Raw genomic sequence first — 27059 nt, forward strand, 5'->3', positions numbered from 1 at the left:
TTGATTGAGCTACTGATTTCATTTCATTTTCTTTTGTTAGAATTCTCGGTTGTTATCAAACAATTTGTAAATGAATAATGGTTGATCCCCTCCGCGATTATTAGTTATAAGAATCAAAGAAATAGTCGAGCTTTAGGCAGAGCTAAAGCATGGAGTTTTCAAAGTTATAGTACCTAGAGTCAGGGATGTGTCGAGCATTATTCAGACCAGCTGATGAGATTTGCTGAAGCTAGCTAAGCATTTCGGTTATACAAGCTTTAAGGAGAGAACTAGTTTAGTCTTGTTAGGTAATAATTGTTGTACATTTTAAATCTCAAGTAGTGCTTACTTCTTATTGTATAATTTTGCTAGAAAATCTTAGGTCTTTGACTGTAGTGTTTCTCTTGTGGTTGTGAATATGGGTTTTAGATATGCATTGTTGCTCAATAAAGTTGTGTGTGCTAGCTAAATCATGAGCTTGTGAATTTGGAGTAGTTCGAAACTCAAGATATACAAAGTGCTCTGAATTTTCCATTGCATACTAATGGTTATTTTGTTACAAAAATATTGCATAAGAAACTCAAGATATACAAATTACTCATCTATATTATACATGTCTAAAAAATGAACTTGAATTGTCAGTAGTATACATATTCTTGATAAATAGGACTTTTTTTTTTTATTTTTTATTTTTTTTAATGGAAGATAAATACTACGTAAGAACTTGTTTCCTAGATGGTTTTAAAACTTTGTATAAAATATAAAAGAAAATTTTCCATACATGTATAAATTGAAAACAGATTTCAAGCTTTACACTAAATATCGATTGATACTTTAATTATATATAATTGCTAGCTAGTTTTTTTTTTTTTTTTTTTGAGGGATAATTGCTAGCTAGTTATATATATATATATATCGTATCACAAATAGTACATTGTTGGCTTAGGTGGTTCCATGATCTCTACGGTGCCTTCAAGCATTTTAGCCACCTTTCCCATAGACGGTCTCGCCTCGGGTTTCTCTTGAACACACCATAAAGCCGTTTTCACCATTCGATCGATCAATTGAAAGTGCACCTTATCATCGTAAGAGCGTTTTATTTGACGGTCCAATATATCCTCCATTTTTCCTTCTTCGATTGCCATTTCGAATGCCCACTTGGGAAAATACCATTCATGACTAGAGATGTTATCGATAGAAGGCCCTTGAATCATGTTTCTTTTCCCGGTTACAATCTCTAGTAATACCATTCCGAAACTGTAAACATCAACCTTTGAAGTAACACTCGTACCATGACCGTTATGATTAATTCTCCATTCGGGCGCTAGGTAGCCTCGTGTGCCACGGACTCTTGACATAGTTACTAGTTGCTCCTTCTTCTTAAGCTTTGATAGGCCGAAATCAGCAACCTTTGGGCAAAAATCGTCCCCTAAGAGTATGTTCTCAGGCTTGATGTCGCAATGTAACACCCACTCCAAACACTCTTCGTGTAAGTATGCAATAGCCCTTGCCACCCCAATGGCAATCCTATACCTGATATTCCAATCGAGCATGGGCCTTTGCTCAAGGCTCGACGTCGAATCAATCTCATGGATGTTATCCTCATCATTCCTCCCATTATGGTTCGATCTAAAGAGAAATTTAGCTAGTGACCCATTTGGGACATGTTCATAGACCAAAATCCTTCGGCCCTTTTCGTTACAAAAGCCCCATAAACGAACCAAATTGAGATGGTGCATACGTGCTATGATAGTCACCTCGGCCCAAAACTCCGAATCGCCACCGGTGACATTTTTCAAGCACTTAACAGCCACCGGACGACCATCTTGCAACTTCCCCATGTAAACATCACTAAAGGCACCATTTCCTATTACATTTTCCTCAGAGAAATCTTTTGTTGCTGATTTAATCTCAGCATAAGTAAACCTTTTGGGCCCAGTTGTTGGAAGTAGCCCAAGCCCAAGTGTTTGGGCCATATCTCTATACTTCACATACCTCTTCAAAAAGGCCCAAAATAAGAGCACTCCACTAGCAATCTCAAAAGTGAAAATGATACTTACAATTATGATATTCAAAGTTGTGTTGTTGGACTCTGTAGACGGGTTCGGTAAACTAATAAGGGTCGGGCACGTGGTGTTGAGTAACTCCGACATACCCGTAAAATTACTTTTATCGGGTTCGGAGTTGGACACCCTAAGGTAAAAGGACTTTTCTGTATTGGGGGACCAATAGCCATTCAATAACTTGTCAAGTTGGAGTACGCAATATCCCGACCCATCATACTTAAACCCAAACCCAAACCCGAGGCATTTGTGATTCTCTAAACACATGGAAGAACAATTAGCAAAGCTAAATATCATTAAATTTGTTTGATTCGACCCACCTGAGTAGTTAACATAATCAAGACGCAAAAATTTGCTTCTCTCAAGATCAAGGTTGGGAGTCTTGATCACACACGAGTCCGAAGTAGGGCTTCTCATATACCCGGGTGGGCATACACATTCGTAACCCGATAAAGTTGACCCATCACTATAACAAATATAACCCGGTCCACATAAACCGTGTACTTGACAAATCTCTAGCAATGCCTCCCAAACAAGGATCCATATCCCCTTATGCGGGTTAAAGGTAAGGATCCGAAGGTTCCCATCATTTCCCAATGTGAGCATCCGAATTCGATTCTTCCCAAAATCCGCCGAATAAATCGGGTTTCCATCCGTTTCAACCCGCCCATCTAACCCGAAACTCACAAGCCGATTTGGAAGAGACAAATAAGTATCCGACCCATTGAAAACCAAGTTTTTCAACCCGGTAAGACTAAACTTCCCATTTTTAGATTTTAAAACAATACTTGTATTTGTTAACGTTTGATTAGGAAGAAAAGTATCAGTTGGGTAATCAAAACTCTGCCAAGAACCAAACACCAAATTCCCATCATCCCTGAGAAACAATCCGGTGGAGTTCGAGTTCACCGAAGTTGGGGTTGACCATATTGTGGGCCTAGAAGAGCCGTTGGTTAGCCGAAGCTGACCATTAGAAGTGATGATCAAGGAAGCCGTTGCTTGAACAGGGATACCCCGGTTGGCAGACCAAACTATGGTTTGATCAGATATGTTGTGGTACCAAATTGAGAACGTATACAGGTTGGAAAAACCCGGGAAATGTCGAAAGCCGGCTGCGAAAGCCGAGCTTGGGGAGAGAAGTGTTTGATTCTGAGAAGGATGCCATGGGGAGTTTGAGATGGAGAATGAAGAGATAGATTGAACAGAGGAAAATGAAAGCAGAGGAATTATTATGAAAATGAAAAAAGAGAGTGACATTTTAATGGAATATAATGGTAATTAGGAAAATGAGGAATTAATGAGATGATAGGATGAGATTGTGTTATTTTGTTTTATAGGCAACTGTGGAGATTGGTATTCTTTGGTTGAGGGAAAGAGTTGAGGATTGACTTCATTGACTTAAAAATAGTTTGTGCATGAACCTTGAATGTGAGACGACTAGATTAGTATGTCGGAATTGGAGTTTGGGGATTAGATAGCGGGGTGAGTAATGCCTCGAATGTAAACATAATTATATGAGCTAGCTATAAGAAGTAAAAATTATCTTTTAAAAATTTGTTTAACATGGATAAACTATTGTTTAGGCCAAATGGATCTTAATTACAAGATACGGAGTAGTATATTATGTACTTTAGTATAGTTAAACAATAATTAAAAGGCCTATAACAATTACGATGCTTATATTGATTGATTATATTTTCAGATAATATAGTGCTCTCCTTATTCCTTAAAATATTTTGTGTACACCTAGACATTTTATGGTAATAGGTTTAAGGCATACATTAATCAGTCTTAGAGTAACTTTACTAACTAAAAACCTATTTGAAGTAATTTGAAACTTTAAAATTTTAACAAAATCTTAATGGGGTAAATTAAAAAGAGTCAAGAGATTATTTTTTTTTCTTCTTTATTTTTTTTCCTCTTTATTTATTTATTTATTTATTTATTTTTGACAAGGAGTGAAGGGAGTGTTGAATAAGGCATAACAAGAAGTAATTGATGGGACTACAGGGCCTGTTCTACACGTATTCTATATAGACTTTTCAAAGTCTTGTTTAGGGTGTAGAAAATAACTCAACTGATTTTAGGCCTTTCTATGCAATTACGAGTAGCAAATTTATTCTTGGTATATACTCTGTAGCATGTAGTCAATGTGATAAAGTGTATTTAACAATGAGATCTTGGTCTAGTGGTTAAAGCTGAAGGCCTGAAGCATCCGTAAAAGTAATCATTACACCCTTTTCTACCAAGTCAAGCTCAATATTATTTTTGAATCAGTCAATAATTGTCATTTACCTGCTAGCTTATTATCAACATTCATGATGCATGTAATAGAGTATCCGCGGTTTTACAGTTTTTTACTTGAAGCAAAATATTGAACTAATGTACTCTGATTGACCTATAACATTACTCCGTATGCAACAATCCATATACAATACATTTTATGACCAAATTAATTGATTGCGATGTTGATGCCTTAACTTCTCATGTACATACTGTAAAAGCCTTGGAAAAATCAGGTCTCTTCTTTACCCTTTTTGTGTAAATGACTAGTATATGTAGAAGAGAAGGAAAGAAAAAAAAAATCCTAAATTTGAAAAACAATACATATGCATCCTGGTGCAAAGCTACATATATAACAAGTTTTCCAATAGATAATATGGGAAATGATTTTGGCACGCACACCACAAATGATTTTAGCACACCTTTATATGTGAGAGTACAGTTTTCTATACTCTCTTACATAAGGGTGTGCCAAAATCAATTAATGGTGTATTAAAATCAATTTCCAAATAATATAGAGTATTGTCTTTAAAGAGTAGGAGAGTTCACACTAAGTACACTCGTTTGATCCCTGTACTACGTACTTGCATCATGCGCCATTGCTGGCAAGAGCTGAGCATATTATCCTATGCTTCAAGTAGTAAGCCTTCAATTACACCATATCGTGGTCATTTTAAAGAGCTAGGTTAATTAAGGCCCTGTTTGGTAGTAAGCTTATTGGGGGTATATTAGTTTATTTGACTAACTTTAGCTGATTGACTAGTCAAACAAGCTAATACAAGTGTTTGGTAGTAAGCTTATTGAAAGAACTTATTCCACTAAATAAGCTCTTTTTGAAAAAGCTCACTTTAGGAGCTTTTTCAATTAGCTTATTCATTAATTATTGTGAAATGACATTTATAACCTCATTTAATTTAAAATCCTATCTAAACTACCTACCCCACAATTAGCTTATTGGCCATTTCACATACTCAATCACCTTTAAGCTATCAGCTATTTACCAAACACTTTTATATAATCAGTTAATACAATAAGTTAGTCAATCAGTTAATAAAATCAGCTAGTCAAAATCAGCTAACTCAATCAGCTTCAGCTTTCAGCTTTCTCCCAAACGGGGCCTAAGTAAATTAGAAAGAGAAGGGATGGATGAGTTTAATTTAAGTCTACTTATAGATGTACGTACTTTTTATTTTGATTTTATGTATGGCAAATAACTTTAAATTTATTCAAAATTCTCAACATAACCACCCCTTCATTATCTATTAAACATGACTTGTCTACCACACCTTCTTTAAATTAGGGCTTAGAGGTAATGAGATACAAAACTACGTACCTACACTTTCTAGAGAAGTGAGTCCAGACCACAGACCACGTGGTGCATACATTTCACAACTTAAGTAACGTAGTCAATGCTTCACACACTAGCTATTATTGACAAACTTTAAAAAAAAAAATCGGATGTACAATAAAATATTGTACATCCGTTATAATGCTATTCTAAAATGAACAAAAGTTACCTCTAAAATGAATAAAAATTACCCCGATATGCAAAAAAGTAACCTAATACAAATAAAAATTATCTACGCTTTATTAGTAAAAAAATCAAATTTTAAATGACTAAAAATCAATTATTAGTGATTGAATGTAATTAAATTATCTTTACAAATATTTTCTTGTTGTTATGTTTAAAATTATCTAAAAAAAGGCAAAATGTTACCCTAAAATTAGCTAAAAACTACCCTTATACTGCTCGATGTACACTAATATTACTGTAAAGTTTTTTGCTATTATTATGCAATAATATGCAACAATGTATACTCAAATCAGGCAAAGTACGTATTGTTAATTCACTAATTTACTTATTATAGCTAAATAACGTCTCTAGCCATGAAAATCCAACCCCTGATCTTACTTCAATTCTTACGTCCAAAACGCGGTTGCAAACATTCTCATTTTCCTTGATGAATCCTTCATCACTTAGCTTGTTATTGCTTCTACATACACTTTCAATGAAAATCAAGACTTTCCCAATTATTGTACAATGATTGACATTAAACTTATAGAACGTATTTAATTATCTATCTACTTTATGACAAAATTTATAGCTATTGAATTGGTAGTGTCACAACTTCTCATGTGCAATAACAAGGACAAATAGTATGTAGTCAGATTGGTATAAAAATTATTGCAATTACATTAAACCTTTTTTATGATGATTAATTAATGATTACACATGCAATATTGTATGATTAGTATTGTGTCCAACCTCAAATCAGCTTAATAAATAATAAAAATAGTATAAGCTAATGATAAATTTATACTCCACTAGTCCTATGAAAGTTAGTGAAATAATGAGAAAATAAAGGTGGAAAATAATAATATACTTCATATGTACCATTTCTGCATATTAGTGTCTCTAATTCATTATGCATACTAATATCTATCTACTTTCATGACATTAGTTTTTCATTTTTTTAATAATTTGAAATTAGACATATATGTGTTTAAAACTTAACTCGAAAACAATAAAAAGTCAAATTTTAGGGGGCAAAGAAGAACGACTATGCATGCCAAACCCATCATATACGTCTAATGCATGTTAAATGTATCATTTCTTTGACATCCGTACTTAATTTTAGCCTTGAGTATGGACCACGATGATAACTAGCTAAGCTAGTTTAAGTAGTCTATTCTTGACATCTTCCCTAATTCACTACCCCTCCTAATTCCTTATAAATTGTAACATAACATATTAACATGCAACAATTATATATACTATAACGTACGTACTTATTATTATTAATCACTATGACAATCCAAGCCCTCTTCTTCTTCTTCCTTTTTCTTAGCTCATTTTTCTTTGTTTTAGCATTATCATCTTCTAGCTCAAACCTTCTTCCTAAGGGCTCTTCCTTAGACGTGGAAAACGCGGTTTCGAGCTTCCTTATTTCCCCTGACAAAACCTTCACTTGTGGCTTGTACACTTTTAATGAAACCACCCATGCCTATTATTTCTCAATTTGGTACACCAACTCAAATGAAAAAACTGTTGTTTGGACGGCTAATCGAGATAAACCCGTCAATGGCCGAGGCTCGAGGATCACCCTAAGGAAAGATGGTGCCTTGGTCTTGACTGATCTTGATGGCTCAAACGTATGGGAAACAAACACTTCCTCAACAAACGTTAATCGAGCCGAGCTACTTGACTCCGGGAACCTTGTCCTTAGGGACAAAAGTGGTAAAATCTCTTGGCAAAGCTTTGATTTTCCTACTGATACTTTGCTCCCTACTCAACCTTTTACTAAGAACAAAAAATTGGTATCTCGAATTTCACTCTTAGAGTTTTCTTCTGGATATTATAGTTTCTTTTTTGATAACGACAATTCATTAAAAATGACGTATGATGGTCCTGAAATTTCTAGCTTATATTGGCCTAGTCCTGATTTTAATGTTTTTCAAAATGGTAGAACAAATTACAATAGCACTAGGGTTGCAAGTTTTAATGATAAAGGCACCTTTGTTTCTAGTGATATGCTTAAATTTAGTGCTACGGATTTGGGTTTAGGGGTTAAAAGAAGGTTAACAATGGATTATGATGGGAACTTGAGGCTATATAGCTTGAACACATCGTCGGGTTTATGGTTTGTAACATGGCAAGCTATTGTCAAACAATGTAACATCCATGGTCTATGTGGTAGGAATGGTATTTGTATTTATACACCTCAACCAAAATGTTCATGTCCACCTCATTTCGAGCTCATAAGTTCGAGGGATTGGAGCAAAGGGTGTAGGCCTAAATTCGATAGGAGTAGTCACGACTCTCATTTCGTCGAGGTACCCAATGTCGATTACTATGGCTTCGATCTTAATGCTACAGAAAACGTTACTTACATAAAATGTAAAAATCTTTGTTTAAGGGACTACCGTTGTCAAGCTTTTAAATATATTTTTAAGGGGACAATGAGGTGTTTAACAAAAGGAGCTCTTTTCAATGGATTACGTGCCAAAGATAGCTTGCATATAAGGATGCCAATAAGGTCACAACCATTATTAGAGCCCAAAGTTGTCCTTAATGCATCGCGATTGGAGTGTGGAGGTAAGGGGCCGATGATAGTACCATTGCCTAATACGTACTATGATATGTCGAAGCACAACTTTAAGTAGGTGTATGTGTACTCATTTTTAGGGGTGATTGGAGTAATTGAGATGATAATACTTGTTGCAAGTTGGTGTTTTCTATTTAGGAAACATGGAATTTCGGCTTCTTTGGAGGAAGGGTATCGGACTATTTCGAGTCAATTTAGGAGCTTTAGCTATAACGAGCTCAAAAAGGCAACAAACAAGTTCAAGCGAGTTCTAGGAAGAGGAGGATTTGGAGCTGTTTACAAGGGTGTTTTGACCGATGCTCGAGTTGTAGCCGTGAAGAAATTAGAGAACATCGTCCAAGGAGAGGAAGAATTTTGGGCTGAAGTAAGCACATTTGGTAGGATCAACCATATGAACTTAGCTCGAATGTGGGGATTTTGTTCTCAAGGGAAAAACAGACTATTAGTCTATGAGTACGTCGAAAATGGATCCCTAGACAAACATTTGTTCTCTTCCACCAACGATTTCCTCCTAAAATGGGATAGAAGGTTCAAAATTGCCTTAGGCACGGCGAAAGGCTTGGCATACCTTCATCATGAGTGCCTCGAATGGGTAATCCATTGTGATGTCAAGCCCGAAAACATACTCTTAGACACCGAGTTTGAGCCTAAGATCTCGGACTTTGGCCTAGCAAAGTTGTGTCAACGCGGTGGTGATGGTTTGTCCGAATTGTCTAAAATCCGAGGCACAAAAGGTTATATGGCTCCTGAATGGACAACAAACCTTCCTCTTACAGCAAAAGTCGATGTTTACAGCTACGGAGTGGTGATCCTAGAGCTCGTACGAGGTATTCGAATGTCGAGCTGTATGACAGGCTATGATCATGATGATGAAGAGACACCGGAACTAAAGACTTTCGCGAGATCAATGAAGAGAAAGATGCAAGAAGGAGATGAGGACGACGAGTCGTGGATGATGGACTTTGTATGATTGAAATAGGGCTTTTATGTGTTGAGGATGACAGGAATAAAAGGCCAACAATGGAATCAGTTGTTCAATTTCTTGCAGAATGTGTAGATGAAGCTGATGTCATAGAACCTTTAAGTATTACAGACTGATATTTTGCTAGATATTACTATATGATGTATTGTGTTATGTTCAAGAATCAAGACAATGTTAGCAGTAGTTTGTAATTTATAGTGTGAAAAAAAAATGGATCCCTCATATTATTGACTGATTCATGTGAACAACAAGTGTTGCCAAACTTAGTCCCTATAATAGTTCGTTGACCTTGACCACACTGATTAATTGTTTTCAATCCAATCTTTATTATTTTCTTATATTTTATGTAATTTGCATTATTAATTACTTTCAGTATATATACAAAGTTTCATATATCAATTTCATTGATAACATTACTCCTTTGGATACAATTATTGATTAGTAAAATTCAACATATCGGAAAGATCAATTGAAATTTTTGCAAACCCTTCAACTTTTATATATATATATATATATATATATTTTTGGTTGTTGGATTTTTGTTTAGAATCTTGCAATAATGACTCCATCTTTCCCCCATATGACATAGATGGGTAGACATACTCAAAATTTATTATTTTTTTTAAAAAAATTCTTATTATTTTTCTTTCCACTTTTTACCTAATAATAACCAATAATAATAATTCGTAAATTGACTACTTATTAGTCTACTAACAATTATAAGATAATACCTTATTATGGTAGGTAGTGCCATATATAGTAGGACATGTTTTATGAAATAATAACAAAACAAAAAAAAAAATGCTACTTGTGACCTAAGATAAAATAAATAATCCTTTCAAAATAAATAAATAAATCATAGTGATTATCAAAACAAGATTCCTCACAAAAAAAATTATCAATACAAAAAGTTGAAGGGTGGGAAAACGAAAATTGAAGGAGAAAAGCTCCTTAATTTGATTAAAGCTAAGAATTGTTGAGTGATCATCAAATTAGCTACGATGGCTCAACGGGGTCCACCACAAAATAGAATAGGGCTTTCAACATTAATTGAAGAAATTAAAAGACCCCTTTCGATTCACAGAGCAAATTTCCCAATTTCTGATCGACCACCAAACTTTAAAGATACAGATACAATGGTGATTTTTGCCAAAAGATTCACAAGAAAGGTAGCCATTGTTACAGCTTCTACTCAAGGAATTGGATTTAGCATCGCTGAACGACTCGGCTTAGAAGGAGCTTCTGTTGTTATTTCTTCTCGTAAACAGGTTACTCAATTCTCTCCAATTTTTAATTGGAATTGATCTTGGAATCGTTTGATTTTGATTTGGGTTTGAATTTTGATATTTTTTGTGGATATTTGTCTCTTAATTTCATCTGGGTCTAATCAATTTTGCTGAATTTATGCCAAATTCTGTAGTTCTTGGGGTTTTTTTAGCTTGAAATTGAAAGTGGGTTCGTTTGATTTTTGATTTAGGTATGAAAATTTGATAATTTTAGTTTTATTGTGGAGTTTTGTCTTTGAATTTCATCTGGGTATATTAAATTTGATGAATTTAAACTAATTTTGTAGTTCTTGATTATTTTAGCTTGAAGTTGTAAATGGGTTTATTTGATTTTGATTTGAGCTTCCCGAAATTGGTTTATAGTGTAAGTTTGTCTTTTAAATATATCTGGTTTTGATCAAATTTGATGATTTTGTTAAGTGGGATCATTTGATTTGATTTGGGTTGTTGCAGAAAAATGTGGATGAAGCAGTTGAGAAGCTAAAGGGTAAAGGGATTGATGTTTTCGGTGTTGCATGCCATGTCTCAAATGCTCAACAAAGGAAGAATTTGATAGATGAGACGATAAAGGTGCCTTTTTTATCACCTTGATTTTGTACTTTTTTTTCTTTTTCTGATGATTTCTATGTTTACTTTGATTTTATGGTTTTCTTTTATTATTATTTATAGATTGAATCATGTGTGTTGATTATGCACTATGATGGATTTTGCTGATATTTTATCAAGTATTTTGGTAATTTAGTGCATCTAAATCAAATAGTCCATACCTATTTGATCCTGAAATGTTGTTTGAGATTGATGAATGTGTGTTGTGTGTCTTTGGTACCCCAAAATGTAACCCCGACTGGCCGACTGTGAGATAATGTAGTGCAATTGAAATAGATAGATAGTGAAATTCTCGGAATCTTAGCTTGAAAATGAACTAGGGAACTTATCCTGAAGTTATTCTTTTTCCATTTCCATGTTCTCTAATCTCTAATGGTACAAGCTTTTATAAGGAGTGACCTGCTCGCTTATAAGAATATACTAGGAATAACTTATATTTTTATACTACGGAATGTATTTGTTGTTGTTTCTTTGTAAACTGCTTTCCTAGTGTGCTCACAGAAAGTGCTTTCTTGCTTGCAGAAATACGGGAAAATTGATGTGGTTGTATCTAATGCAGCAGCTAATCCTACTGTGGATCCGATTTTAGATGTACCAGAATCTGTCCTAGACAAGTTATGGGAAATCAATGTCAAAGCTTCTATACTCCTTCTCAAGGTAATTTCTGTAAGAAGCTGGAGTAGTATATTGCTCCCTCTATCTGAAATTAGTTCTCTAGTTATCAAAACATCTCACAAGTCATAAAATTAAAAATCCACTCTTTATATCCACTCTTTATATAGTTGTGGTATATCTGTTTTTCCCTAATACTCATGGGTTTAATTGAAAATCCGATACTGTTCTAGCAAATGTGACTTAACTTAATTGTCTCTTCTGAGGAGGCTTAAGTTTCTGCCATATTCTTTGCTCTCTGCATCACTTTTTCAAAATATCTAGTGCTACAAATTTTCCCAATTCCTTTACCCTCCTTCAAAAAAGGTCAATTGCTCTATTAAAAATTTGCCAATGGGAATCGTCGAAAGCGTGGCAATATGAAGTGGGGTAGTGGCCTTCCCAATGAAGCAGTTTCTACTTGAATTTGTTCACTATGATTCTCTTTCTGATGTGCCTTTTTATAAGATTAGACAGCCTTTTTCTTCAAGTGTTGCTTCCTATGGATAACCAAATTCCACGGATTCTTGAATGTTGGTAGTCACATACTCACAATTACATGATAACATCTAACATAAGAGTAGCCACTTATTCAGTTTTCTGCAGTTTGGTTTTACGTGTACAAGCGTGTCTTCCGATAAGTACCTATTTTTCAACATATGGATAATGGAAAGTAATTGACAAGCCCAAGTAATTATTTTTCATTGAAATGTGTTTTCTAATGATTTGTCCCCCCACCCCCCCCCCCCCCCCCTCCCTGCTCCCCTGGATCACTGAGTTTTTACTAAACATTTGCTGTGCTTCAACTGCTTCCAACCCTCATAGTCTTTTATATCTTCTTTTTAGGATGCTGCACCCCATTTGACCAACGGCTCTTCAGTGGTTTTCATCTCATCAATTACTGCTTATCAACCTCCATCATCTATGGCTATGTACGGAGTGACAAAAACAGCTCTTCTTGGACTTACAAAGGTACTAGTATCAAGTCTACAATCTTGTTGCCATTTATTCTGTATGTATAACTTTTTTTATTTCCACAATACAAAGTATACGATTCATATCATACTCCCCTGTTCTTGAGTAGGCATTGGCAGCTGAGATGGCCCCAAAAACTCGTGTCAACTGTGTTGCCCCTGGTTTTGTACCTACCCGCTTTGCTGATTTCCTCACAAGCAATGATTCAATTGTAAGTGTCATTCTAACACACTTTCACCAGAATTTTATAATGTACACAGCCTTGAAATGGTAGCTAATGTTATGTGGAAACTATTATGTCAGAGGAAAGCTATTGAAGAGAAGGCACTACTTAATCGACTTGGAACCACAGAGGACATGGCAGCTGCAACTGCCTTTCTTGCTTCTGATGATGCCTCTTATATCACTGGAGAAACATTGGTGGTTGCTGGAGGCACTCCATCCCGCCTTTAATTACATTTCAACTCACCTTTTTGTTTGCTCAGCATTTGAAACAAGATTAATAAATCCAAATGTTTATTGTAATCTTTCATGATTTTGCGTCTAGAATAGTCATAGTTATTGAGGCCAGGGGAAATCAGAGCTCACAGTAACCCCAGAGAAACTCCCTCACATGAGCTGTTAGGAATTCCGCCACCTAAATAAAGGGTCTAAAAGAGCATGGTTTATGAATACAAGAGATGTTATGAGAGAGAACCGTCTTTGTTCCCCAACAATCTTAACAAGGGCTGTAAATCAAGAGTGGCTGTTCAGAAATATTCGGATACAGCAGACGAGAAGCGATTGTTTAGACAGTTCAGTACATCCTAGATTTTTTTTTTTTTTTTTTTTTTTTTTTTTTGAGGTGATATCATCCAAATCACAGAATAGTGCATTGTGTTCATAAATCTATTTTGTACCTAAGTTTCTTCAGCCTCATTCTTTCTGCGTTAAATTAGCACTTGCTGCTTAAGGTGAGAGCGGCCTTCTCCTACACCAAGAGCTAGGTGTACAATTGGTGTGTTTTTGCCAACATAGATGTCGATACGGGGTCCAAGAATCCAAAAGTCTTACTCTCTGTCTCTATTTTTTTGCCCCATTGCAATTAATTGAATTAAATTTTATAAACTTTGATCATGAATTTTCATTAATCTATAAAAGAAATTATAGTCAAGTTGGGGTCTTGATAGATTCGTCTTACGGTATATTTTATTGCTATTATGTTTTATAAACTTTTCACGCATGTAGAAATGGAGTTATGTGTATTTAAAGATGCATCTTGAAGAGCGTAAATAACTAAATGTGGCTAAAAAAAATAGGGATAGAGGGAGTATATCTGTACAACCCATTAGTAAGGTGTCAAAATCACACCCGATTCTATCCGAAGTATATCCGATTTAAATTTCGAATTGCGTAGATACAATAATTTAGCACGACTCTACTTTAAAAATTGACCAGCCAATTCGACACGATCTCACCGAACCTGATCCAAACACCCAAATTGATATCTCTACCCATAAGGCCATAAGTAGAAGTGCCTACATAGATGTCACTACAAACCTGGCCTGTTACATCACTTATGATTATGAAGTAATGAATTCTCTCTAACATCATTTATTGACTTAACTATTGGAGGGACTTTCACATAATAAACCTTCATACAACTCATGTTGCACTAAATCATCATTAAAAATTTCATGACCATATATTAAAATGTGAAGTGCACATAAATTCGAAGCCCGCAAGTTGGAACTAACTTGACATTGTATGTGTACCAAACTGGATACCTAAACCGTATATAATGTGTAATTATACCGCCCTCAATTTTGAATTCCTAAAATAATTACGAGTAGTTCTTCAAATCAAATTTGACTTGTGTTGTTTAATTACTTGGTATTGGACCACAGAAATAACGAACATATTGGTTGCGGATCAAAGCATTACATATTGGTGGGTCAAACCGTCAAAATACAAAAGAAGAGAAACAAAGTGAGGCAGATATAAAATGAGCGCTCATAGAAAAATAGAAGGAAAGCAAAACAAAGTGTAAAAGTTTTAGTGTGTTAGTGTTAGTATAAAAGCAAAGACTAAAAATAAGAGTTGACATAATTTCAATAAGAGAGAAATTAAAGGTAGAGATAACAAAAATAAATCAATTACATACACTATTGTAGAGTCTTGCTACTAAGTTAAGGTAAGCCACCTATTCCATTGTTCTCTTTGATCATATCATGAGGTTATTTTATTTCCGAGATAAACTTGTCCTTATATATTAGTCCGTACATCTTACATAATGGCATATAAGAGAGTATGTAATGTTATATGTGTGTATTCATCTCATAAGCTGATGTATGTATGCCGGTTAACCCTTAGCGCATAGCTGCTATTTGTTAACAAACATATAGGCTGGATGGAAAAATGTATCACTAAATGCATAATAAGTGACAGGTGGTAAGTATTTAAGGGGAAAATATCCAACCTATAAATGGTAAAAAGTACCAGGCCACAACATACATAATAATACATAAAAAGTACAGTTAAGACAACTTATACTTTAATAGTATATTGTACATGTATAATGGTACATTATAATGTACCGCTGTAGAGTCAGCTTTTTTCCAATAGCTTGCCAAATTTACATTTTCCCCCTCCTATATGCTTTGTAAATGCATAACAACTATGCGCTGAGATGCACTCATACATACCAGCTAAATGTACGTACTCCCTCTATATATTCGCTAATTAATGTAACAAAATGGGTAGTTATTGAAGGAAAAATGGAAAAGATTGGAAAGAGATACATTGGTAAGGTGGCTATAATCACAGCATCAACTCAAGGTATTGGCTTATGCATTGCTGAACGCCTTGGTATGGAAGGAGCTTCTGTTGTCATCTCTTCTCGCAAACAGGTTGGTTGTTCTTGCATAAAAAAATTTGTTTGTATCAATTAATTTGTGCTATCTTTATCGACTGGATTAATATTTGATTAATGTACTGTTGTTCAAATTCTTGCAGAAAAATGTGGATGAAGCAGTAGAGATGCTAAGTAGCAAAGGAATTAACGTTTTAGGCGTTGTTTGTCACGTCTCCAATGCAGAACAGAGGAAAAATATGATAGACCTAACTATTCAGGTTAATTAATTACATTTTTGCTAATAATTAATCACTGGTTTTGGTGAGGGTTATGCTATTCATTTTACATTCTATTTGTTCTGTTCCTAAATAAGTGACACATTTGACTTTTTTTTACTATTCATATACTAACTTTGACCATTGTTTTTTTACTAACATCTAACCAATAAATTATACAACGCGCATACTAGTATATATCTAAAGTCAAATCAGTACATTGGCGTGTATGTGTGTTAAGTTTGACTGTGTCAATAAGTCAAATCAGTACATTGGCATGTATCTGTGTTAAGTTTGACTGTATCAATAAGTCAGAGGGAGTAGCATGCAATGCAACACCTTAACTAGTTTGGATTATTAGTGTCTAATTATTAATTACGTATTGAATTATGGATTGTTATTGGTTTGCAGAAATTTGGGAAGATAGACGTGATTGTATCAAATGCAGCTGTTAATCCAACACCGGACACGATCTTAAACACCCAAGAATCTGCCCTTGACAAGTTATGGGAGGTTAATGTGAAAGCTCCTATACTTCTTCTCCAGGTAAGTTTTGTTACAAATATAAAACAACATCGTGTTACACACACAAAAAAAAATACAAAAACAAAACTTTGTATAGAGTGCTTTGATTTTTTGCAGTATTCATATGTTCAGATCAATACATGGGTATATTGACATTTAAACTTGTAACACGTAAATTAAATTTTCTATTGGAAAATATGGATGATTATATTTAATTTGTTTGATAGGATGCTGCACCCCATTTGACAAAAGAGTCAGCCATCATATTTATCTCCTCAATTACTGCTTATCAGCCTATGCCTTTGATGACTATGTATGGAGTCACCAAGACAGCCCTTCATGGTCTTACTAAGGTACGACTAATTATTGTTTCGATCATGCATGTGTACGTATCCATCCGGCTCTAAGGATAGTCATAGAGTACCTCGATTTTTTCTTTGCTGCAAATAAAATTACATTTAAATTCATTACCATTACGACCACTGTCACTCATCATGTACGTGTTCATGTACAATTTCTAGGCACTAGCAGCAGAAATGGCGCCAAATACTCGCGTAAACTGTGTTGCCCCAGGCTATGTTCCTACACATTTCTCAGGAATCATCACAAAGTCCGACCCAATTGTAAGTATTACAAAGCAATCAGCTTGCTTTTATACTGATGATATAGCGTAAAACTTAAGCTGATGGTTGAAACTCAAATTTAGTTTATACTTCGTATATCATATACATTTTTGTTGTTTCTTAACGCTATCTTTTTTTTTTTTAATATCTTGTAACGTTGTAGAGGCAAATCTTTGAGGAAGGGATTCTACTTAAAAGGTTTGGAAGTACAAAAGATATAGCTGATGCTACGGCCTTTCTAGCTTCGAACGAGGCCTCATACATCACCGGTGAAACTTTAGTGGTCTCCGGAGGGATGCATACTCGACTCTAAGCTGCCGCCTTTACCTCCCCTCCTAGTCATTATACTGTCTATTCTCCGTTGAGTCCTTAACATTTATGGTGCTTGAAATAAATCTTAGAGGTTAGGGTTTCAAATCTTGACCTCTAGCCAGATTATATTTGTTATGTTCATTTAATCAACGTACACATCAACATATTTTAAATATTTAGAGGATGACATTTTTCTTTTTCTTTTTCATTTTTTTTTTTTTTTTTTTTGGGGAAACATAGGTGTGTAATGTAATAAATGTATTGTCCTAGTTACAACTACGAGATGCCAAATTAAATGTTGTCTAATTCGATATTTTTTGTGTTGCTCAAACTCGAGTACCCATGTTTGATTTTATTATAATGTGTGTCTATTTTGTTATATACTTAGCTTCATAGCTTGTATATTCACCATGCATTTTTACAAGAACTAGAGAGCACCAAGGAGATCAAGACTTAGCATTTAAAGATCGGAATATTGTAGAAACGGTGTTTTTAGAACTACAAAATAATAAATATGAAAATCGAAACTGATCAAAATCGGTGTGTCGTGATAAACATCACTGACTTGAAATTGTAAATTCCGACGTAACTGGAATGCTCAATTGTATTTTTCGGTAAAATTTAAATTAATTGGTGAATAATGTGTTCAACTTTTATTCTTTTAGAGTTCAGTTCTCAATATAAGATGTTGTGCGAAAGAGGTTAATATATATATATATATACAGACATCAAGTAGCAATAATGTTCATAGTTTATGAGTATAGAAATTGTTATAAAATAAGTTGTACCCCTTGGTATGCACCAAGAGGCCATTAAACATGTACCATTTTTGCAGCTATATATACACATATGTAGGGCATTTGTATCTCTAATCCATTACACAACTCGACACAAAAACGGTGAAGAAATAGAGACGAAGAAGGAGAATGGTTGCGTTGGTTGTGATGCTTGCTTTTCTGCTGCTGTTAACTGCACCTCAAACCACGGTGTATGCTCGCCAACTTCTTCCCCTTTCAAACATTATTAACACCAAGTCTAACAAAATCTCACTTGATATATTTTTTCCTTATGTCAAATTTTGGTCAAATCAGACAATAGGATCAGACCATATCAGATCAGATCAGAGAAAAATAAAATCAGATCATATCAGACCAGATCAAACAAGTTCAGATAAGCAAAATAAGGTGAACTAAACAGAGCCTTAACTAAAAGTCAACGCGAAAGATTTTGTACTTATCATCGAGGTATATGTAAGCTAGCATGTCAGTGTCAGATTCAGGATTAATATATTGTTTAAGCCTATAATATATTGAATTAGTTGAGAGTGATAATTGACCTGTTGTCATATACAACACAGTATTGGTGGCTAATTGGCTGTACAAGAAATCCGATTGGCGGCCTAATGAAAAAATATATCAAGTAACAATAATTTTCATAGTTTATGAGTATAGAAATTGTTATAAAATAAGATGTACTCTTTGGTATGCACCAAAAGGCCATTAAACATGTACGGAGTACCATTTTTGCAGCTATATATATACATATACGTAAGGCATTTGTATCTCTAATCCATCACACAACTCGACACAAAAAACGGCGAAGAAGTAGAGATGAAGAAGGAGAATGGTTGCGTTGGTTTTGTTGTGATGCTTGCTGTTCTGCTGCTGTTAACTGCGCCTCAGACCGCGGTGTCTGCTCGCCAACTTCTTCCCCTTTCAAACATTATTAGCATCAAGTCTCTCGCTGATACAACATGCTATTTCTGCGAGGACAGTAAGTATTGTTGCGGAACATGTATTTGCGATTACAATGACGTCGATGGGGAGTTAGTATTTACTTGTGACAAAGAAATTTGTGATTGATCAACCAATACACTCCAACAATGTATGCTTGTTCAACCGTAATATAAATAAGTTGTATCATCTATACTAGCATGTTAGCTACCTTCATTGGTATTATACTATTATGTACTCCTTAATAATCTTGTCCGTGTTAGGCCTTGTTTGGTTCACCTTATTTTTGCTGATCTGGTCTGATATGATCTGATTGTCTGATTTGACCAAACTTTGACCTTAAGTGTACGATAATCTACAAGAAAAAATACATCAAGTGGGATCTTATTAGATTCATAATAATTTGTAGTTTATTAATATGTAATTTTCACAATTTTTTTCATTACGAAATTAAAGATATTTAACGATAAAAAACCACACATAAAACGATGTTCTAATCTAAACTTATTTTTTCTGATATGATCTGACCTGAACTTATTTTTTCTGAAATAAGTAAAAAATAAAGTGAAATAAACAAGGCCTTACTTGTAGTTGAGGTGAGACTTATAAAAAAAAAAAAAAAAAAAAAAAAAAAAAAAAAATTGATTTGTTGAGAGTGATTAAATGATTATTGAGGTAGGTGGATGACTCCAAAACTTGTCCTTACTAAAATGAATATGAGAATTGTTATAGCTATGCCATAATAATAACAAGATTATTACATTAAACTATGCAAAGTAATCATCTTACGGATTACATTTTTTTTATTTGTTGAAAGGAAATTGTGCACTATAATTGTAAAATAAAAAATAAATAAATAAATAAATAAACTATTTTGTATTTAGGTACATTGAGAGTTAGGTGTATTTGACCGTATTTTTTAAATTTACTTATATATAACAGAAAATATAATGAATAATAATGATATGCATTGAACGAAAAATCTTATAAAAGTCGAGTCTGTTAAAAATTCACGTTCAACAGCTTAATCTGTTGTCAAAAAATAAATAAATAAATAAATAATAATAATAATAATAATAATAATAATAATAATAATAATAATAATAATAATAATAATAATAATAATAAATAAAATTCACGTTCAAATGGGGTTTTTTTGGGAATTTTTTGGCCATCATAACAAGAACATAGAGTATTTGTAGACTTTGAACTTTGCTTCAGATGGCCCAAAATGGATGGGCCGACCCTGGAGTCTTTGAACTTCTCTTTTAATGGCCCAATTAGAACAAAAGTAATGAATTCAAGTGGCCCAAAATAAAGGGAAAAAAAATAATATAAGAATGTGTTCTACTTTTAGATCTCAGTACTCATGTTTGTTTTGAAAATCTATGTGAAACAAAATTTTGTTTAAGGAATAATATGTTGGGAAAAAGGGGTGAATACAGCTGATAAATTATTTGAGGGTCTTAACACATATTTGTTATCAAATCTCGTTCACATTGCTGAGTTTGGAGTTGAGCTCTTTGTACACCAAATAATTCTCGGTGAAACATGATATTAAACTAGTACGTGCATATGTCAATCTAAATATTTAAAGTTTTAACATAAAATCAAAGTATGCACTATGTTATCATTATGGAAGGGAAGGAGTACTTAATTCTTGAAATTGCATAATGATCGTGACAAAACTAATATTGTTTTTCATTGATTTTGTACTAACCTCGTCTTGTTCTTTAGGTAAAAGCTTGTGAGTTGTGACTTTGTGATCAATCATATTTATATGTGTCCATACTCCATAAACTTTAACATACTTTTTAGAAAAAAAATATATATAATAAAAATTCCTTTTCTCCCTCAATTTTCAAGATTCTAGCTAATTGATGTAAGAGTGTTCAAAGATAAGACATTAAACCAAACCCTTTAATATTGCCGTCCAAAAAAAGAATAAGGAGTATGAGTTATGAGTATGTACGTTTGATTTCACATACTACTGTTAACTTACTAAGTTAGTGAAATACTTTCTCTAAATAAAGTAGAATTTCACACTATGATATGCAAAGTATAAAATATAATAGTTAGAATGAGTTATGACTAGAAAGTGAGGGATAGTTTAAGTGGTTAGAGCTCCCCTCCCGATCTCAGGTGATCCTGTGATCGATTCTCATCACCCGCCCTTGTGGCTCTCTAAACACAAAAGAATGAGTTATGACTCTTATGAATATCATTTAAATCATTAATTGCCTTTTTAAATAATTTTAAAATACAAAAGTATGTATTCCTTTATATCTTTATGAGATAAGTAATGTGAAAGTTTATATATTCCAATAAAAAAAATTATTTAAAGAAAAAAAAAACATTCAAAATCATAAGATAGATTCTTTATGGCAATTTTCATCACCTAACATGTTGATTTCAATCCTGGCTAGCTAATTAGCAAGTAGCATTATTATTAAGACAGCCATTGGCACAAACAAAATGTCATAGCCATCAACAATATGAGAATTTTAAGGAGAATTTTAATATCCAATAATTTTTTAGAATCTTCACCTAATAATGACATTAGTCAGCTTTGAAAAGTGATTCTAGCTGATTCCATTTGGTACGTAAGACATACTCCTTAATACTTGCATTTGGTTCAAACAACGGTATGGGCTCAAAATAAGGAATGTAACCTGCATGGTATGGGGTTGGAACTTGATACTTAATTTTATGTGTTTGGATTTTGAATTTTTGATCTAGGGATGACAGTTTTCCTTTTAATTTTAAATCTAAAGGTATGGGTATGAGCCATACCCGCCTCCCCCCCTTGAATTTCAAAAACCCATACCTTGGAGGTTTAAGATATGGGTTTTGGTCGTTCCAAACTCATACCTTATTCTTATTATGCTTGAATCAAACACCCTAAAACTTTTTTTGTGTGAGGTACCGATTCATTAGATCATATTTTAGTTCCTTATCCGAAAAAAATTAACTTTGTAGTAAGTTACATATAATTTTCATTTTTAATATCGTTAACATTTAACATGATTAGCAAAATGAATTACAAGTATTATTTATTCACTTTGACATTTTAAAAAAATATATATATATATATATTCAAAATATTATTTTTAAAAGACCATTGATCAAATAAGAGTAGCTTATTATAAGAGAAAGGAATAAGTTTTTTTTTTCCAAAGAAAAAGCCACAAAAATACAATGATAGACTAGATTACGAAATTCCATCTTAAATTTTAGATACCACCCTAGAACTTTTTTTATTTTTATTTTTTATTTTTGTGAGAGAGATCCTAGAATTTTGTTTAAAGACACAAGAAGTCATTTTGGAATTATGGATAATTGGATAGAATAGCAAAGTATATACTCCATACATTTGATTTATCATGACTAATAGGTAACATAAAGAATAAAATAAAAATTGTGACCTAATGGATTATATTTGAGCTCTTACTTCAATATATATAAATAATGTTATGGTCTCTAAATTATTGAGTGCTACTACGTGATGAGAAGATCATAGAATATTCTTGCCAAGTCCACATATAATTAATGATCATCAATCAATGACCATGATAATAAATAACTTATAATTCACCAACCAAACTATATGACCTAGTAAACATTAGAAGATACTCTATTAATTAAGATATTGGATAATAGATCCACTGTATGATCTTATACACAACGAATGTATTATATACGGATTAAAAGGCATGATCGATTACTCCGACCTTAACAGCTTAACAAAAAATCCAATTATCCATTGATGTTACAATCTAGAATTCTAGATGATACAAAAAAAATTGGCCGATAAGATAAAGTGTAATGTAATAGTACAAAAATTCAAGAAAAAGACATTCTTCTTATAAGTTGATCAAGACATAATAATGCTGAACTAAGCTAAAAACCTGTCAAACACGTCGTTTATTTTTTTCAAACAAATAAATAAAATAAAATTATGTAGTGTTTGATTTATTCTCCCTTAATATCATTTTTTTAATTTTCATTATAAAAAAAAAAAAAAAATCGTTTTCAGACTTGAATTGATCCTCGACCTTAAGTCTTCAAGTAAAGTTAATAGTGTCAAATGGCATGCTTACTTTCAATATATGTGTTTATTTATTTAATTATAGTTGTAATGAATTGACCCTTTTTTCAACTATACTATATAATTACATAGTACGAAGTACATTAGAAGTAATACTACCTCCGTTACATATTATTTGCAACGATTTGACATAAAGTAGAGAGGAAAAATGTCTAATCATTGTAAATAATATGTAAAGGAGGTAGTAGTACAAATTAATTGTCTTAATATGGTATGCGGATATATATATATATATATATATATATATAAATGGACTTTTATTACATAGTTGCATTTTAGTGAGTGTATTATTATTATTTCGGGTACATAGTCAAATAAAAGTCTAAATCAAAACACTACAAAAAAAAAAAAAAAAAAAAAAAAAAGAAAAGAAAAGTTGGTAAGCTTAAACTAGTCCAAAATTTATTGGGTCTATCTATAATAATTGTGAATAGTCAAATTTGGCTTGTAAATAATATTTTGAAAAAAATTTCAATGTGTGTAGTACAAATGTACAAAATAGTGTTTAACAAGTTCATTGACTTCTATAGTGTGGTAATAATATTTTCAGTCTTTTGTTGTATTCAATCGAGCATATTTTATATGGTTCCATACATTCAAAGATGTTATGGTACGAAAGAAAGTAAAGAAATGTCTTTTTACTATCTAGACTAGATAACGAGGAACAAAATTTTGATTTTGTCAACTTTAAGATTGAAATTGTAGCTAGAAATACCAGACCAAGTCAATTTTAATTGTAACCTATGGCAATTTTAGTTACTTCGAACTTCATTCAAACACACATGATGACATTTAAGTTTGCGAACATATTAAGATCTTATGTATGTGTTATAACATCCGTATTCAAAGTTATTGTGTTTACATTATATAAATACATTAAAAAGGGGAGATGTTTTATATTCACTTGATTGTTAACCTTACTAACCTTTATCAAAATATCTTAACTATATAAACTTATATTTACTCAATAAAAAAGATAAACCACGACCATTATTAATCTACCTCTATTAAAAAATCTTAACTATTACGTATATAAATTTATTTTTTACTAAAATTAGTAAAAATAACGTGAACAAAATATGACCTAAATTCTATCACATCATGGAGAACCAAGAAAGACTTATGGCAAACCAGCAGGCTAGTGAAAACTGGAGTGGCCTTAACTAGTGGTCAGCATAAATGAAGGAGATTAATATTTAAATGTAGCTATGTAAGGACAATTGTGTTGTTAATGACTTCTCTGATCTAGGTATGTATGTTAATTAAACACTTAAACTTTGTGCTTGATGAATTATTTAAGAACAATATTCATAAACTTTGATAAACATATATAAATAACATAATTCAGTAAAGATATATTAATAGTAGTATAATTCAGTAAACATTATCAAAAGCTAGTCTCGTTAACCAACGAATGTTATACGAAGTATAAAACGTAGAGGACTTAAACTGGTGCTTGCTTCTTTTAATGATCGAGAATCTTTTTTATATATATAAAAAAAATGTTGTCAAACTCAACATTTTGCATGCTTGAGTTTATATAGTATACTATACTACTAGCTAGTAGTATACTAATAACTTAAGTATTTGTACTTTAATACCTTATCAATCATACTTGTTAATTTGATAATAATGCTCCGCAAATAATTAATACTTTTAATATTAAACTTTTAAACAATTCCCTTTCACTCACATAATCATCCCTAGTTCAATCTTTTACATATTAGGATTAATTAAGGATCATCCATTCAACTAATAAATAAGTTGATGACTTTCTGAAATAATACAGGTACGTCATATAAGCCTCATATTACATTTGTCAATTCAACTTCGGTTTTACCATTTAAAATTTAGGTTACTCAATTCTAGTTTAATTTATTATTAGTGGAATTCTAGTAGGTCATATATAGAGTTTGAACCATTAAGCATTGTCATCTTATTAGATCCTATTCTTTTGAGTTTCTGGACAAATAAAGCGAAGTAAGTGTCAGCAAAGCAGATTGAGTCAGCAGAACATAACAAAACAAGGCTCAACAAATTTCAGTATAACAGTATAAAGTAGAACAGATTTCAGCAAATCGGCTCAAACGAAAAGGGTCTTACTTAACTACGAAAATAAGACTAGGGAAATGAGTCTAATGACAATTATGCTATGCATATGCAAAATTGCAAATGCAACCTCGAGTGATGAGTCACTTACCGAGAATTGGGCCAAATGTCCCCTTCTTTTCCTCCATTCTCTCCCCCCATATTCTTTAATTGGTTGGCCAGACACAAAGTATGCAAAGATACGCATTCCTATGACACAAAAACTAAGTTACACCTTTTTTCTTTAATTAATCAAAGCACCGAAAACTATATAGAAAGCCATAAAGATGTAGACAAACAAGGAGCAAAATTTAATGGGAACAATGGAACATAACATATTTAATTCCTCACTCTCTTTATTTGATTCTCCTAACCTTTCCCCTATTTGCAATAATACGGAGTACAAAATATTATCCTTGTTTCTGGTTAAAAAAAAGTTTAATGCAGTTTGACTGATAAAGATAATTATTAGTTTATAACCATCTATTTACAAAAAACACAAAATCAATATGTTGAAAATATGTTTTTTAAGACGAATCTAAATACATTTTGTTATACAAAGTATAACATTTGTTTTTATACACTAGTAAAAAACTTATGGAGTAATCAATATGAGACATGTATCGTGAATATTATAGTCTGTAGAAATCATAATGTTGCATATAACTTAAAACGAAATGGGTAAATATCAAGGTTAGTTTTACAATGAAGTGATGAATTTGTTTAACATTTATGAATTGAAAGAGTAAATCGAGGGATGCATGATGTTATTGTTGGTGTCTAATGTTGAGGATACTCTTAAGTGGATGATTTTGAGAATATTTCAGGGATATAAATAAAGATAGTATAAAGATGCGCAATTAATTATTGTGATTCAATGTCAGATATACTGATACTTATATACTCGTGTACCTCTGTACTCCTAAGTTCTTTAGCAAGATTATAGTACAGCACAAAGAGTGGAATATTATAAACATTCAAATTTATCATAAAACTAAATAATTAAAGTCTATAAGACTATAACTAATTAACATTGTTATAAGCAGGCTGTCAATCTTATCATATTGTACCTAGCTAGAAAATACAATCAAATAATACGTGAACATATTATTTATGATTTTCTGTGAAAAATTAAAAACTCATATATACAATATACTCCGTATAGTACAATTTTGTTTATATAATCACGAAGTATATATGTCTATATGTATTTACGGTGAAAATTTGAGCAAAATTGACTGGATTGTTGAGGGAAAAAACACCTTAAGATGTTTTGTCTACTTATACATATGATTTACAAAAACTAATCTAATTAGTGAAAAACTTTAGTTAAAAGAATGGACGGTCAATATACATATCCCTTTGAATAAGCCAACAAAATCTTATCACAGTGAAAATATGTTAATTTACCACCTTTTTGTGTGAAAATCAAAATAATTGGATAATCAAAAGTTGGCTTAAATGCATGCATATGCATGGGCTGAAAATAGGTCACTTTCGCACCTTTAATTACTCCACTTTGTATGTAAATGTTTTTTTTATGCATGGGAAGATATATGAGTGTTTCTTTTTCCTGCAGGGAAAATATAAGAAATACTATTTCAAGATAATTTTTTTTTTTTTTTAAAAAG

The 27059-nt window shown here is 32.7% G+C and overlaps 3 protein-coding genes and 1 pseudogene across 3 annotated transcripts; 3 read left to right on the forward strand and 1 right to left on the reverse strand.

Moving 5' to 3' along the window:
- Nucleotides 1-738: 738 nt before the first annotated feature.
- LOC145636472 (G-type lectin S-receptor-like serine/threonine-protein kinase At2g19130) lies at nt 739-3761 on the reverse strand. Its single transcript, XM_081688045.1, has one exon. It carries the CDS (start codon nt 3297-3299, stop codon nt 900-902), a length of 2400 nt encoding a protein of 799 aa, XP_081544171.1. The 5' UTR covers nt 3300-3761; the 3' UTR covers nt 739-899.
- Nucleotides 3762-7120: 3359 nt separating this feature from the next.
- On the forward strand, nt 7121-9529 carry LOC145637341 (putative receptor protein kinase ZmPK1; annotated as a pseudogene).
- A 746-nt stretch (nt 9530-10275) lies between these two features.
- On the forward strand, nt 10276-13888 carry LOC145636473 (tropinone reductase-like 3). The gene is made up of 6 exons (XM_081688046.1): nt 10276-10681; nt 11153-11269; nt 11828-11962; nt 12803-12928; nt 13041-13142; nt 13235-13888. The coding sequence occupies exons 1-6, from the start codon at nt 10415-10417 to the stop codon at nt 13382-13384; spliced, it is 897 nt and encodes a 298-aa protein (XP_081544172.1). The 5' UTR covers nt 10276-10414; the 3' UTR covers nt 13385-13888.
- Nucleotides 13889-14891: 1003 nt separating this feature from the next.
- Nucleotides 14892-17670, forward strand: LOC145635426 (tropinone reductase-like 3). Its single transcript, XM_081686703.1, has 7 exons — nt 14892-15104; nt 15674-15819; nt 15926-16042; nt 16451-16585; nt 16792-16917; nt 17086-17187; nt 17351-17670. Exons 2-7 carry the CDS (start codon nt 15688-15690, stop codon nt 17498-17500), a joined length of 762 nt encoding a protein of 253 aa, XP_081542829.1. The 5' UTR covers nt 14892-15104; nt 15674-15687; the 3' UTR covers nt 17501-17670.
- The last annotated feature ends 9389 nt before the right edge of the window (nt 17671-27059 follow it).

The sequence above is a fragment of the Chenopodium album genome, chromosome 6 (assembly GCF_948465745.1).
Source record: "Chenopodium album chromosome 6, dcCheAlbu1.1, whole genome shotgun sequence".
In the NCBI taxonomy this organism is placed as follows: Eukaryota; Viridiplantae; Streptophyta; class Magnoliopsida; order Caryophyllales; family Amaranthaceae; genus Chenopodium; species Chenopodium album.

What these genes read in the sequence shown, in the direction of transcription:
- LOC145636473 (XM_081688046.1), top strand. Translation starts at nt 10,415, where the DNA reads ATGGCTCAACGGGGTCCACCACAAAATAGAATAGGGCTTTCAACATTA. An exon ending in TTATTTCTTCTCGTAAACAG is followed by an intron (nt 10,682 to 11,152) that starts GTTACTCAATTC and finishes GGGTTGTTGCAG; the next exon opens with AAAAATGTGGATGAAGCAGT. An exon ending in TCACAAGCAATGATTCAATT is followed by an intron (nt 13,143 to 13,234) that starts GTAAGTGTCATT and finishes CTATTATGTCAG; the next exon opens with AGGAAAGCTATTGAAGAGAA.
- LOC145636472 (XM_081688045.1), bottom strand. Translation starts at nt 3,299, where the DNA reads ATGTCACTCTCTTTTTTCATTTTCATAATAATTCCTCTGCTTTCATTT.
- LOC145635426 (XM_081686703.1), top strand. Translation starts at nt 15,688, where the DNA reads ATGGAAAAGATTGGAAAGAGATACATTGGTAAGGTGGCTATAATCACA. An exon ending in TCATCTCTTCTCGCAAACAG is followed by an intron (nt 15,820 to 15,925) that starts GTTGGTTGTTCT and finishes AAATTCTTGCAG; the next exon opens with AAAAATGTGGATGAAGCAGT. An exon ending in TGATAGACCTAACTATTCAG is followed by an intron (nt 16,043 to 16,450) that starts GTTAATTAATTA and finishes ATTGGTTTGCAG; the next exon opens with AAATTTGGGAAGATAGACGT.